At 40.5% G+C, this 12124-nt stretch overlaps 1 protein-coding gene across 8 annotated transcripts in view; it reads right to left on the reverse strand.

The window, feature by feature from the left end:
- PTK2 (protein tyrosine kinase 2) overlaps positions 1–12124 on the reverse strand; it is a 194278-nt gene that overhangs the window by 87163 nt on the left and 94991 nt on the right. For all 8 annotated transcript variants that reach the window (XR_011148503.1, XM_069005548.1, XM_069005547.1 and 5 more), the window contains 2 exons: positions 10092–10258; positions 4038–4125 (listed from right to left, as the gene is read on the reverse strand). Coding sequence is in view for 7 of the 8 variants with exons in the window: in XM_069005548.1 (XP_068861649.1) it covers positions 4038–4125; positions 10092–10258 (255 nt within the window). In the remaining variant the exon portion in view is untranslated. The remainder of the gene's footprint in view (positions 1–4037; positions 4126–10091; positions 10259–12124) is intronic.

Genomic DNA, 12124 nt, shown 5'->3' on the forward strand with positions numbered 1-12124 from the left:
AGAAAGCAAATTCAAAACACAGTTCAGTCCTATGGTCTCCTTTATTATATATATGAACATCTCCAGGGTAGCTCCATACTGCAGGCTAAACGCAGCAGCAGAGAAAAATTCCACACTGATAAAAACAACTTTTTCTTGTTCACTGGGATCTAAAAAAAACCCCCAAAAAGTTACTTTAAAAGTCTTCTGTTTGAAGCGCAAGGACAGCAACAATGGAACAGCTGATGCCAAGAGCTGCCCCCCACCCCCCTTACAGATGCTTACTCCCTTTTCATCAAGGGATAAACCATCTCCAATTACTGCAGGCTAACATGTTATTCAAGGATAAATGTGTGCAGGCTCTTGTCCCACAACAAAAGAAAAGCAATTCAAGTAGCTTACGTCTGATTCTCATTACATGAATGTTTTTAAAAGCTGTATTCTATCTTGATTTGAGATATGGCTTTCGTTCCTCACTCAGCTACTAAGGCAAATTAGAGAAACCTGTCCCCTTTATTTCCACTTCCCAACAGCCATGTCACTGGAACACAGGGAAAGGAAGACACTATGAATTTCACCAACTCTTACTTAAAGCAACTGAAAATGCTCCCCAAAAAGACAGGAAAATGGTGAAATCCTATTTAATTACTCAAAACCTGCGATTTTAAATTCTCCTTTTGTACCTTTATGCTTGTTTTCTCTGAAAAATGTTTAAAAATCATACAAAAAAATCAGGTATCTTCATTAGAGATTTACAAAACAGTCACCAGAACACACACACACAAAAAAAGGATGCTATTCTTGATAAAACTTAACTTACAGTATTTTTATTCACTGTACTTCACATTTAAGGTTTTGTAGATGGGATTAGAGCTCACTTTGGTTCATATTTGGGTATTCAATACCACAGGACACAACTGAAGGCTGGCACACAAAACCAGTGCAGTGAGCATCTGCCAACTGTGCAGACAACCATAAATCTGGCTTTTCCTGATTTTTGAATACTTCAGCCTTACAATTCCAACAGCACTGGGTGGGATCCAATTTGCCTAATTTGGCTGAAACCATAAGCAGTTAGGCCCAGGGGAGTAATGCAGTTGATGCAGAATCACCACCTAAATGCTCCACAGATTGAAAAAAGAGAAGACACCCCTGAAGTCCTGTCACCCACTACCTCTGACACCTGCCAAAGAGAGAGCAGTAACAAAACAAAAAGACACAGTTTAAACGTTAGTTTGTTGATCAGAGCTCTCAAATGGGATGTGAAATGACATGACTTGAACACACAGCTCCTCCAGTGAAGGGGAATGACCTAAAGATCAGCCTCTCCCCATCTCTAGCCTCAAAGCTGAGGCACAGCCTGAGCACAAGAGGCACTGCATGGCATCGCTAGTGGGACTGATTCTGATGCTATTAACGAGTTGTGTGGTTTCCCCCTGCTCTCACACACCAATTTTAATCCCTTGCTGTACAGATTGCAGAATGAAAGGTCTCATTAAGTGCCCTACTTTACACTTCCAATTAAGAGCAGCTCACGCCCACTGCAGATGGCAGAACGACCGCCACGATCACAGGTTCTTGATTTGTTAGAGACTCTTGAAGATAAGGAATATTCGAAAACTAAGAGAGGTCACAGCATCCTTAAAACAGTCAAAAACCAAGGAGAAAATAGTGATTTCACATATCAAGCCCAAGCTGAGAAGCCTGAAATGCACCAATTTGCACAGGGCAGTGCACTCGCTGAAGTGAATGGGAGTAGTCATGCATGTGAAGGCACAAACGTGCGCCAGCTTTGGGTTTAACAGCTTGATAATTGTGGTTTGGGTGAGCTGGATGAATAAACCCTGTCTGTTGACAGTGATTAAGGTAACATTTTGTTATCTTTACAAAATGTTCTGTGCTTTTCCAGAAGATGAAGATCACTTGAGGATTTAAACTTTCAACAATGCTGCAGCTGTGCAACTCAGATTCAACAAAATCATTACAATTCCAAATCCATGGGTGACAGAGGTAACCATGTTTCTTTTCCTTCTCCATGAACTTTTCAATTTGATGCTATACATTTTTAATAAGACAGAAAACATGCATTTGGATGTTACCAAGTTAGCAATAAGGTTCCCAGTCTCATCCTGACAAGAAAGTCACAGGCATCTGGTCCTCACAAAAATCTTTTTTTACTCATTTATAACACCCAAGACAACGTATTTGATTTTTACATTGACAAAAGCCAATCTAACTACAGAAGTGGTGTTTCTGTTGGATTTTTGAAATTTTGTAACTGGGTTCTAGCTCCTTATCTCTGACAGTTACTTCTGTGCAGAAAGCTCAGGATATCTATGTATGCACATATGAATTCTGTTCATTCTGTTGTTCTTGCCTACACACAACATGATGTGTCTGACTGAGCAGTCGTTAGCAAAAGATGTTAAAATGTTGCAGGAATGACACTGATATAGGAACAGAACGTGAAAAATCATCTTTCCTTGTTTTTTTAACCCCTCCTCTGTTGTAGATCTGGTTTATGATGCAGACTTACTGCTCGAATTCTTCTCTTGTATTCTTTTCATACGTCATTGCTGCTGCCTCAACACTTTACCAGATAAAAGTTATTGTCCTATCTTATCCAAGAGGACAAGTGAAATTTATGGAGCAAAGCAGAATCATGGATAGAGAATGATAGCTCTGGAAAGTTCTGCACCTGATTTCCATGACAACAGAGACCCAAATACCTTACATCACCCTGAAACAAAGAGCAGTGACTTTTAAAGAACTGGATTCAGAAATACCTCACTATAAGGTGAAGAAGAAAGGGGAAGAGAAAATAAATGGGATGGTGTGCAGAGCAAGGAGAGAAGAACCTCTGATTTTCACTCTGTAATAGCACTGTGATTCAGGGCGTTGTCCGATACAAGCAGCCGATGACCTTCAAAAACCTTCTATTCTGAGCCATTTGTATCTGTTTGTAATGATTTCTACAAATTTAGTTAAAAGTTAACAAATACTCCTCTGGGATTTCAAACTCCTTGCTTTAAAGAAACAGTTCCCTGAGGCAGAAATGAGAAAACACTGCAGGCTTGCCAGTGTTGAACAGTAAGTGATGGAGTTCAGGAAATTATTGTGGAGCTCATCACCCACTTTTGCACCATGAGAAACACAAATCTGTGTTTAAAGCCAGTATGGAGGAAGTCCCTTGCTGCTAAAGGAAAAAGGAACATGATTTTGTTGTTTGTACAAGAAGCCCTATCAGCACTACGCTAAAACCTCACCAAAACCCAGACATTTTTAGGCTGAAACCATGTTACACAAATCACTTGAACTAGAATGCTAAATCCAGAGAAGCACTGCAAGAGAATTGTCTTTTCACAAGTCAGCTTCATCCTATCAGTATCAATATCATATCAATACAAAAGCTGCATCACACAGTAAAAAAAATTAAAAGTCATTTACTTTAGACAAGAATGTGCGTTGCACAATTGTGCTTGTTGAAGTTAGAGGACAGGGTAGCCATTTTAGTCCTGACTCCCCTAAAAATATCCCCAGGAAGTTTTACTGAGAACTTGTCAGTCTAAAAGCAGATTAAAATCATTTAACTGAATAAAATTAGAATTTCGTGCATCATTTATAGAAACTTTGACTATTATGCAGTTTTAGTAATGCAGAAGAGATTTTAAACCCCAAAAAAATAACCTAAAAATGTGAGTGGATAAAACATTTGATGGTTTGTAGTGCAATTGTCAGTTACACTTGCAAAAATAAAGAAATTCAGCAGTTTAATCAAATGTGAATTAACTGTAAGAAGCCAGTGGAACAACAGTCAATTTTACTCAGTTAGCACAATTACTGCCTGCAGAATTATCTTGGTTTTGGAACATATTCCTCACAACTTCTCAAGGAGAAAGATGTCATGGGATTTGTGGCCTTTCTGCTTTATATATATGCAATCTTAATTTTTTTCAATTTTTCTGTTTCTGCAGTAATATCCTACCCACATATTCAAACCCCGAGCTTTCTAAATTCATCAAAATCAGCAAAAGACAAAGCAGTAGAACTGAACATACCTGCTGATAGAAAAAATTTAGAGTTGGTTTGTCCTCAGTGAACTGGTTAAGAAATCCTTTTGGCAAGTACCGAATTCTCAATTCATACCTGAAAAGCAGGAAGAAGAAAGTGTTGAGTGGAATTAATATTAATATTTCCTCCCAACATTCTTAAAAATACAAACAAACTCAAAACAAACTTAGAAAACTAATGGAAAATTTCCTTTTTGATTACTCAAGGGAACAAAACTGGCATTTACCTTGTACCTGACATTTCATAGAGATGCTTACCAAGGACCTTTGTAACAGAGGCAAACTTAAGAGCCCTGCTGCCTTCTCAGAGCTTCAGACAGGACTGAAGCACGAGGACTTGGAGCAGATAAGCTCCAGATCCATGGGAAGGGAGGCCCCAGTTAGGTGACAACAGATGAGCTGCCAGAACCACTGACATGACCCCTGGCAACAGCTTTTATCTCTGGTTCTCACAAGCAGGTACTTAAAACACTGATCCTGCTGCTCCAGGAGTGACAAACAGCATCACTCACCAGGGAGCCACATCCTACAGGAGAACAAGGAACAGGACTCTGCTCCTTCTCTGATCAATGCTGTAATATTCACCTCTGGATTTTCCATAGGTTTTGGAGGGGTTTCTCTGTAAAACGGTTTCCTGCTCCCCTATTCATCATCAAGACACATGCAAAAACCAGTTTTGAACCTGACAGTCATATTTTTCAAGTTAATTGTACACCAGAAGTGAGGGAAACTCAGAATGAGCCTTGACTCATAACCTACACTGAATCTGTATCCTTTATCAAACCTAAACTTCTGCTTTCAACCTCTAAATTTAGTATTATTTCTTGTCCTAAACTTCTGCTTTCAATCCTTAAATTTAGTATAATTGCTTGTCCTGTGGTAACAGCCCACGATGTTTGACACAGACTGTTTGCTTCCTCCTCTGACACATTCCTTCAATGAAAGTCCGATAATAAATGTCTCCATGCCTTGGGCTGTGCCAACACAGCATATCCTAACTAACACTCTTAGCAGTACTTCCCAAAGTAAGTATATTTAACAATCTGCTTGTGATAAGAGCAAATATTACAACATTTCAATCTGTTGGTTTCAGCAGGACAAGAACTTTTCAGCAAGTGATCTAGCTGCCTGTAATCAAGATGTACATGGCAATTTGGTAAAAATTTCCTAGGGCTAAGTGTTGCCTAGGATTCCACTGCAAGCAGAAGTTGCAATATATAATAAAAAAATATAAAATATTATTTGCTTTGAAATAATTGAAAATACATTGTCCTGTTAGAAACCATTAAAGTTTGGAAACTGTAAATACACACACACGCCATATATAAACAAAGAATACTAGAATGAGGTCTTCTTGTAGTATGGCAATATATTTCAAAATTCCTGTGCACAGAAAACATGTTCTTAAATTAAAGAGTGAAATGCAGGCGAGGCTGAGAACACCTGATAGAGAGTAGATTTACACTGCACATAAGGAAAAAATGTTTACTCTGAGTGTGGTGAGACCCTGGCACAGAGGAGCTGTGGCTGCCCCATCCCTGTAAGTGTTGAAGGCCAAGTTGGATGGGGCCTGGAGCAACCCGGGATAGTGGAAGGTGTCCCTGCCCGTGGCAGGGAGTTGGACTAGGTGATCCTTAAAGGTCCTTTTCAATCCAAACCATTCTCTGACACAATAAAACAGACACAGATAAAAAAAGACTCAAAGTCACAGTTAAGACAAACTCTCACAGATTACTCTCATTTGTGAAGAAGCACAGAACCACCTTCTATTGATGATCAGCCTTTATATTTCATGATCCCCAGCAGATAACTAGTTATTTACTAAAATTTAGGTATCAGCCAAATTATTGTACCTCCAGGTATTTACGTGTCAGGGAGAGAAGGCAGCATGAGCACACTATCCAACTGCAGAAAAGCAGAGCCTCTCTTGGTTTTTATTCTGCCATATCCACTAAGATCTACAGCTGAACACAACTGCAGAGACTGACATGGAAAAAAACCAAGTCTGTGTAAAAGACTTCCTTCCTTTTCGGGGGCTTTATAATCCAGTGCATTTTAGAACAACAGAACCCTTAAGGTTGGAAAAGACCTTTATGATCTTCAAGTCCAACCATCAACCCAGCACCACTACCATGTTCACCACTAAACAGTGTCCTCAAGTGCCATATTCACACTTGTTTTGAACACTTTCAAGGATGGTTACTCCACTGCTTCCCTGGGAAGCCTGTTCCAGTGTTTGACAATACTTTCCATGAATAATTTTTTCCTAATTCCAACCTAAATCTCCCCAGGAGCACAAATCTAATGAGGAGCAGCTGAGGGAGAAAAGGAGGCTCAGGAAGACCTTATCACTTTCTACAACTCCCTGACAGGAGAGTGTAGCTAGGTAGGGGTCGGGCTCTTCTCCTAAGTGACAAGAGATAGGACAAGAGGAAACTATGTCAAGTTGTACCAGGAGAGGCTTAGACTGGATTATAGATCAGAAAATTGGATATTTGATATTAGAAAAAATCTCTTAATGGGCTGTCAAAGATTGGAACAGGCTGCTCAGGGAAGTGGTGGCATCACATCCCTGGAGGGATTTAAAGGACATGTAGATGTGGCACCTGGGGACATGGTTTAGTAGTGGCCTTGGCAGAGCTGGGTTAACCACAGGGCTTGATGACCTTAGAGGTCTCTTCCAGCCCAAATGATTCTGTGATTCTAGGATGCAGAACACCATTACTCTCTGGGATTAAAAAAACCCCAAAAAAACCAAACATATGAAAATTAATTTCTCTCCTTTACAGGGACGTGTCTTCTTAACTGATCTGCCATGAAAGTGCTGGTTTTTGCAACAGGATCTCATGAGAAAATCAGGTAAGGCAAAGCAGCTCAGCTGGGACAGTCACAGTGAGTGACCTTCATTACCTATTTATAACCTAATCTCTGCCTGGGCCTGTGGGAATGAAGAAGCCGACTTCCAAAGGCCAACTCAAGGATGGGCTCGATTCAATATCCTCTAAATTCACTGTCTTTGAAATGCAGCCAACTGACAAGGATGACACGTCCCTTTCTCACAAACCAGGTCTGCTTTCAGAGCAAGTATCTCACCTGATGATCACTCCCCTAATGTTTGATAAGTTATACCCAGAAGATCACCATTCTGCTTACTGCTCTGCCCCTGTACTGGAGTTCAGAAACACTCTGCCACACCTCACAAAGGTGGGCATCAACTGAGTTCACAAGTTGTACAGTGAAGTGACCCCTCCACAGCAGAGTGAACACCATCAGGCAGTTCTGGGAGCTTCCCTGTCAGCAACAAGCACTACCAGGGCAGCTGGTGGAGCCAAAAACAAAAGGATGATCCAACTCTTAAGAATTTGTGCCCCTCAAAGAAATCATCTTGCCAATGCCAACCTTGCCTCCAGCAGGTTCTGATTCAGTTCACATCAAAAGGAAAGGAATCAGAATAGAAAATGAGAACAAAAAGGGTGGACAAAGGAGAAGCCTTGTGTGAGTTTAATGAACTGAATCAGCTCTTTGAAGGATTAGAGAAGTATTAAGGCTCACAGAAGGAAAGGAAAAGGACTGGATAACTGGAAGTCATAGAAGAGCCGAGGAGAGGGACAGAACTGTTACATCAACTTGATCAACTCATTAAACCATCCCACGGGTGATCTGACCTCTCTGCCAGGGCTTTTGTATCACAGCTACCAAAACTCACAGTCCAGGACTGCTGAGCACTGGGGTGTCTCCTGCCTGTCAGAGCCACAGCTGGGATGTCACCTGGTTACAGGGACCTGCTTTACAAACCTGAACTACAGAGCTAGAAAGTGTCTGCCCTGTGGGGAACAGGGTGTTCCAACACACACAACTTATGGGAACCTCTTGGTGTTTCTTTTGTGTGACACAAAAGACCAGCAAAAGGAACAACGCTCTGGCACACAGCAGTTTTGGAGACATAAAGGACAGCAGCTGTGACTGCTGTTCAAGGCTCAGTACTACACAAAATGATGAGGGTTGGTGTTATCTATGATTTAAGAGCCCCAGATCCTGCTAACTCTGGCTCACCCAGGTGGGTGATAGTTTTTATTCTGGTAACTTTTGTGTGCAACCTACTGACAATTCATGTAACTTCTAGTACCTGGATTAGTCCAGGAGAATTCCAAGATCTAATTTTTGAACACTGTGAATACATAACCCTTTAATTCAGATGATAAAAATAAAATAACTGCATGTGAGGCATTTAGTGGTTTACTAACACTATAGGAAGCTTTTAATTTAAGAACCATTCCAAGACTACTCCCCCTTCAGTAATCTAAATATTTCTACAAGTACTGTCATATGATCTTAGACACTTTGTGTTATGGCATTACAATTATGACAGCAGCATTTTGATTATGCACAGCAAATCTCTCAGGGTTTAAAAGGTATGTCAGGCACCATGTATTCGATAACACATTAAATGACACTTGGAAAGGTATTGAATAATTTACATCTTATCATAGCTCTTTCATGAGCATTTTACGCAATTCCTTTCCACAAGCTTCAAAACAATATCTGACTTTGTTTTTAAAACCAATTAAGTGTGTTCTGCAATGTGTACCATGCAAGTTGTACTGCCTAATAAAAATGGAACTGAGACTGGTACACTAAGTAACAAATTTCCACACCATTAACTATTCACATCTCATCTACCATGTGATAGCACCACTAGCAAGGGAAGGATTCAGGAATCTCCTCCTTTCTAAGCTGTGATTTCACAGTATTATCAATGAAAAACTTATTGTGAGGGAAAATATCCATGCAGATCACAGAAACAATGCATAGAAGAGAATATGCAACATTCCTGAAGCCCAGGTTTTAAACATTTCTCATTTCTTTGAATTTGTGGAATTTGTTAAAATTGGGACCCTAAAGAGAATTTATAAACTGAAGCTTGCCAACTGTGACATCTGCTAAAATATAGTAGCTCCATTTATGAGAAATTAAGTATGGAATATTTACAGTAATTTTGCAGATGGTATGTGCAGCCTTTAAAATAGCCAGCAACTTGTGCACAAATTGTGGTTATGAACGTAAACCACGGAAATAGATGCACAACACCCCTGCAATGAACTAGCAACCACAGTAATCTATTCTTTGGTTTAATCTCTATTTGGTTTATTGGTATTTTACAACTGTGACCTCCCCATTTTCTCTAGTAGACTCTGTGTGTTTCTGCAAATAAATTTTAGTTTCCTCTTCTCCTTCTACCAGGAAAGTGGAGAGTTTCCTTCCTTCCTCTCCTGAGCGTGAACCACCAGCTTACCCTTCTAAAAAGCTGAAGAAACTTAGGTCATGAGACTTCTTTTAACCAACTAACCAGCATCATGAAAAACTTCAGCAAATGTGCCCAGGCTATGAAAAAAAAAACCAAAATTCTGCAGTTATCTTTCTACTGTTCATTGCTTCTGGTATAACTTGAGAAGATCACAGTCAGAAGGAAGGCAGAGGTCACTTATTGCTCTGGGCCACAATGTAAGCTAGTTTAACAACCGAAAAGTTTTTCAACAGCAGAGGGATAAAATTATTTTTGACTGCATTTCACTCATTTCAAATCACATTTCTCCTACTCAGTCTATAGATAAGTACAACCAGTACTTAACAATATCCTTTTGGCTTTACTTAAATAACAAGATTTATCCTTTTAAAATTGCAGCTGAGTGCTTATACCACAACTAGGAATAGCATTCCTGCCCTAAAACTTTTAAGTATGACAAAACTTGCAGATTTCAGCACAAATGACTAGGATATTTTTGTTCCTATTTTACGCTTCCTCTAAATCCCAGGTTTCTCCTCAGTTTGCAGGAAACCCCTTACAACAACAAAAACCTCTTAAAGCAAACAAAACATTGCTCACAGCTCCTAGTGAAAAGTTTGGTGGGTTTGTTTTCCCCCACTCCATAACCTCTATTCCACTACAAAAGGATCTTTCTTAGTAAAACAAATTACAGAATATTTTTTACAACAAGGCAGAAAGACTTTTATGACTGACATTGAACAGATTTATACTCTTACTTCCATTCTTCTGGAGGGTGGGCTAATTCAAATTTCTCTCTCACATTGGACACCCCCATGTCCAGGTGTAGCCAGTGAACTTCCTCAGACTGCAGGTGACTGAGCCGTAACCCATAGCAGGCCACATTTTTCACTTTTTGACTGTCCACAATCTTCTGAATTATGCCCTAAAAGAGAAAACACACACTCCTCACAAGCTGTAAGATACAATATATATAAATTTTAAAATTTTAATTATTACCATGTAATACCCTACACAAAATACTAAGCAGCACACAGATAGAAACTTTATTAAGAATACTAAACATATTTTATTGTCAGCTACTCTTTCACACATCTAGTTACAATGGCTGAAATTTTCCTAGCATGGCTTCAGAAAACATCAGTAAATATGTTCCATGCATTTTTCAGATTTAGGCCAGCATTTCCTCTATGCAAAACAGAATAACATAAAAGCCAAAATATCAAAAGCAGGTTTGTGGATGAAAGCAAGATTTATTAGCTCAAGAAAACCCACCAGCAGCCTTTAAAAGTTGCTCTCCATCAAGAACCAGAAAATCATCTTGGACTTTCATCCTCTTTAGTGCCCCAACAGCCAGGATTTCATAGGTGACACCACAGCCCCTTGGTTTCCTTTCCCCTCCTCTCCCAACTCATTTGAAATGCAGCACAGATCCCTTGTTTTATATAAAACTAGGCAAGAGACAATTATTTGGGAACATTCTCAAACACAACAAACGTTGTTTGCCCCAAGGTAAATTTCAGAGCTTGAGGATTTCTTGCTCAAGAAAGGAACCTTTTACATAAATCCGTAGCAAATTGCTGTGTCAGACATCAGAAAGGTCTGACATGCAGTAACTAAAAATCGAATGTGTTAGTGGAGCAGGGATGAGCAACCTTTCAGGTGCAGTGTGCCAGGCTGTCCTGCTCTTATCCCAATTAGGAAGCCAGCAGGAGATCCGAGCTGCTGCCTCACAACCCCGTCAAAGGGAAGCCGTGTCTCCCTGCAAGATGGCAGATCCCCGCCGGCAGGAGCTCAGAGCTCAGCAGGAGCAGGGGCTATCACTGCTCGCAGACACTTCTTTCAGGAATTCACAGGCCTTTGCTTCTGTGCCTGTAGTGGTCTGAAAATTTCCTACAGAAAACACTCATACAGGTACACACACACGCACACAGACGCGCGCAGAGATGCACAAGTTGCTGATTCTCGCTCAGGATTCCAGATAAACATCATCACATAACCAGTGGAAGTTCTACAGGAGCCAGAGGAACCTTCTGCAGGGAGTTAGAGAGAAGGTTTTCTATAGGATGACACTGTGGGTCTGGGGCACAGGTCTGGTGAGGAGCAGCTGAGGGGGGCTCAGCCTGGAGAAAAGGAGGCTGGGGGGGGGGGGTCATTACTGCTGTCTACAACTCCCTGACAGGAGGGTGTAGCCAGGTGGGGGTCAGACTCTTCTCCCAGGTAACAAGGGACAGGATGAGAGGAAATGGCCTCAAGCTGCGCCAAGGGAGATTTAGATTGGGTATTAGGAACAATTTCTTCACTGAAAGGGTAAAAGCCTTGGAACTGGCTGGCCTGAGGAAGTGCTGGAGTCACCAACTCCTGAAGTGCAAAAAACGGCATGCGGCACTTGAGGACATTGTTCAGTGGTGAACTTGGTTGTGGTGCTGGGTTCATAGCTGGATTTGATGACCTAAGCAGTCTTTCCCAACCTAAATGACTCTGATTGCTTCCCAAAATTTGTTTTATACCCCAAAGAAATTGTTTAAAATCCTGATTCTACAAATTAAGCAAGCAAAAAACTAACTGCAAAAAGAGAATTAAGGAAGCACTAAATCTGAATAGAGGGGGAAGATGACACATGTAGGAGTGGAATCATGCTGTTGGTGAGGTGATATCAAGCTGTTAAATCAGCTCACACATCTCCTCAAACTGCAACCTTTAAATAATCTTTCAGAAGCAACACAGTGCACAGAGAAATGTAAAACACAATTCTTTCAAGCCTACAGGAAGGAAACACAAGCCATGTTTA

The sequence above is a fragment of the Aphelocoma coerulescens genome, chromosome 2, assembly GCF_041296385.1.
Source record: "Aphelocoma coerulescens isolate FSJ_1873_10779 chromosome 2, UR_Acoe_1.0, whole genome shotgun sequence".
NCBI lineage: Eukaryota > Metazoa > Chordata > Aves > Passeriformes > Corvidae > Aphelocoma > Aphelocoma coerulescens.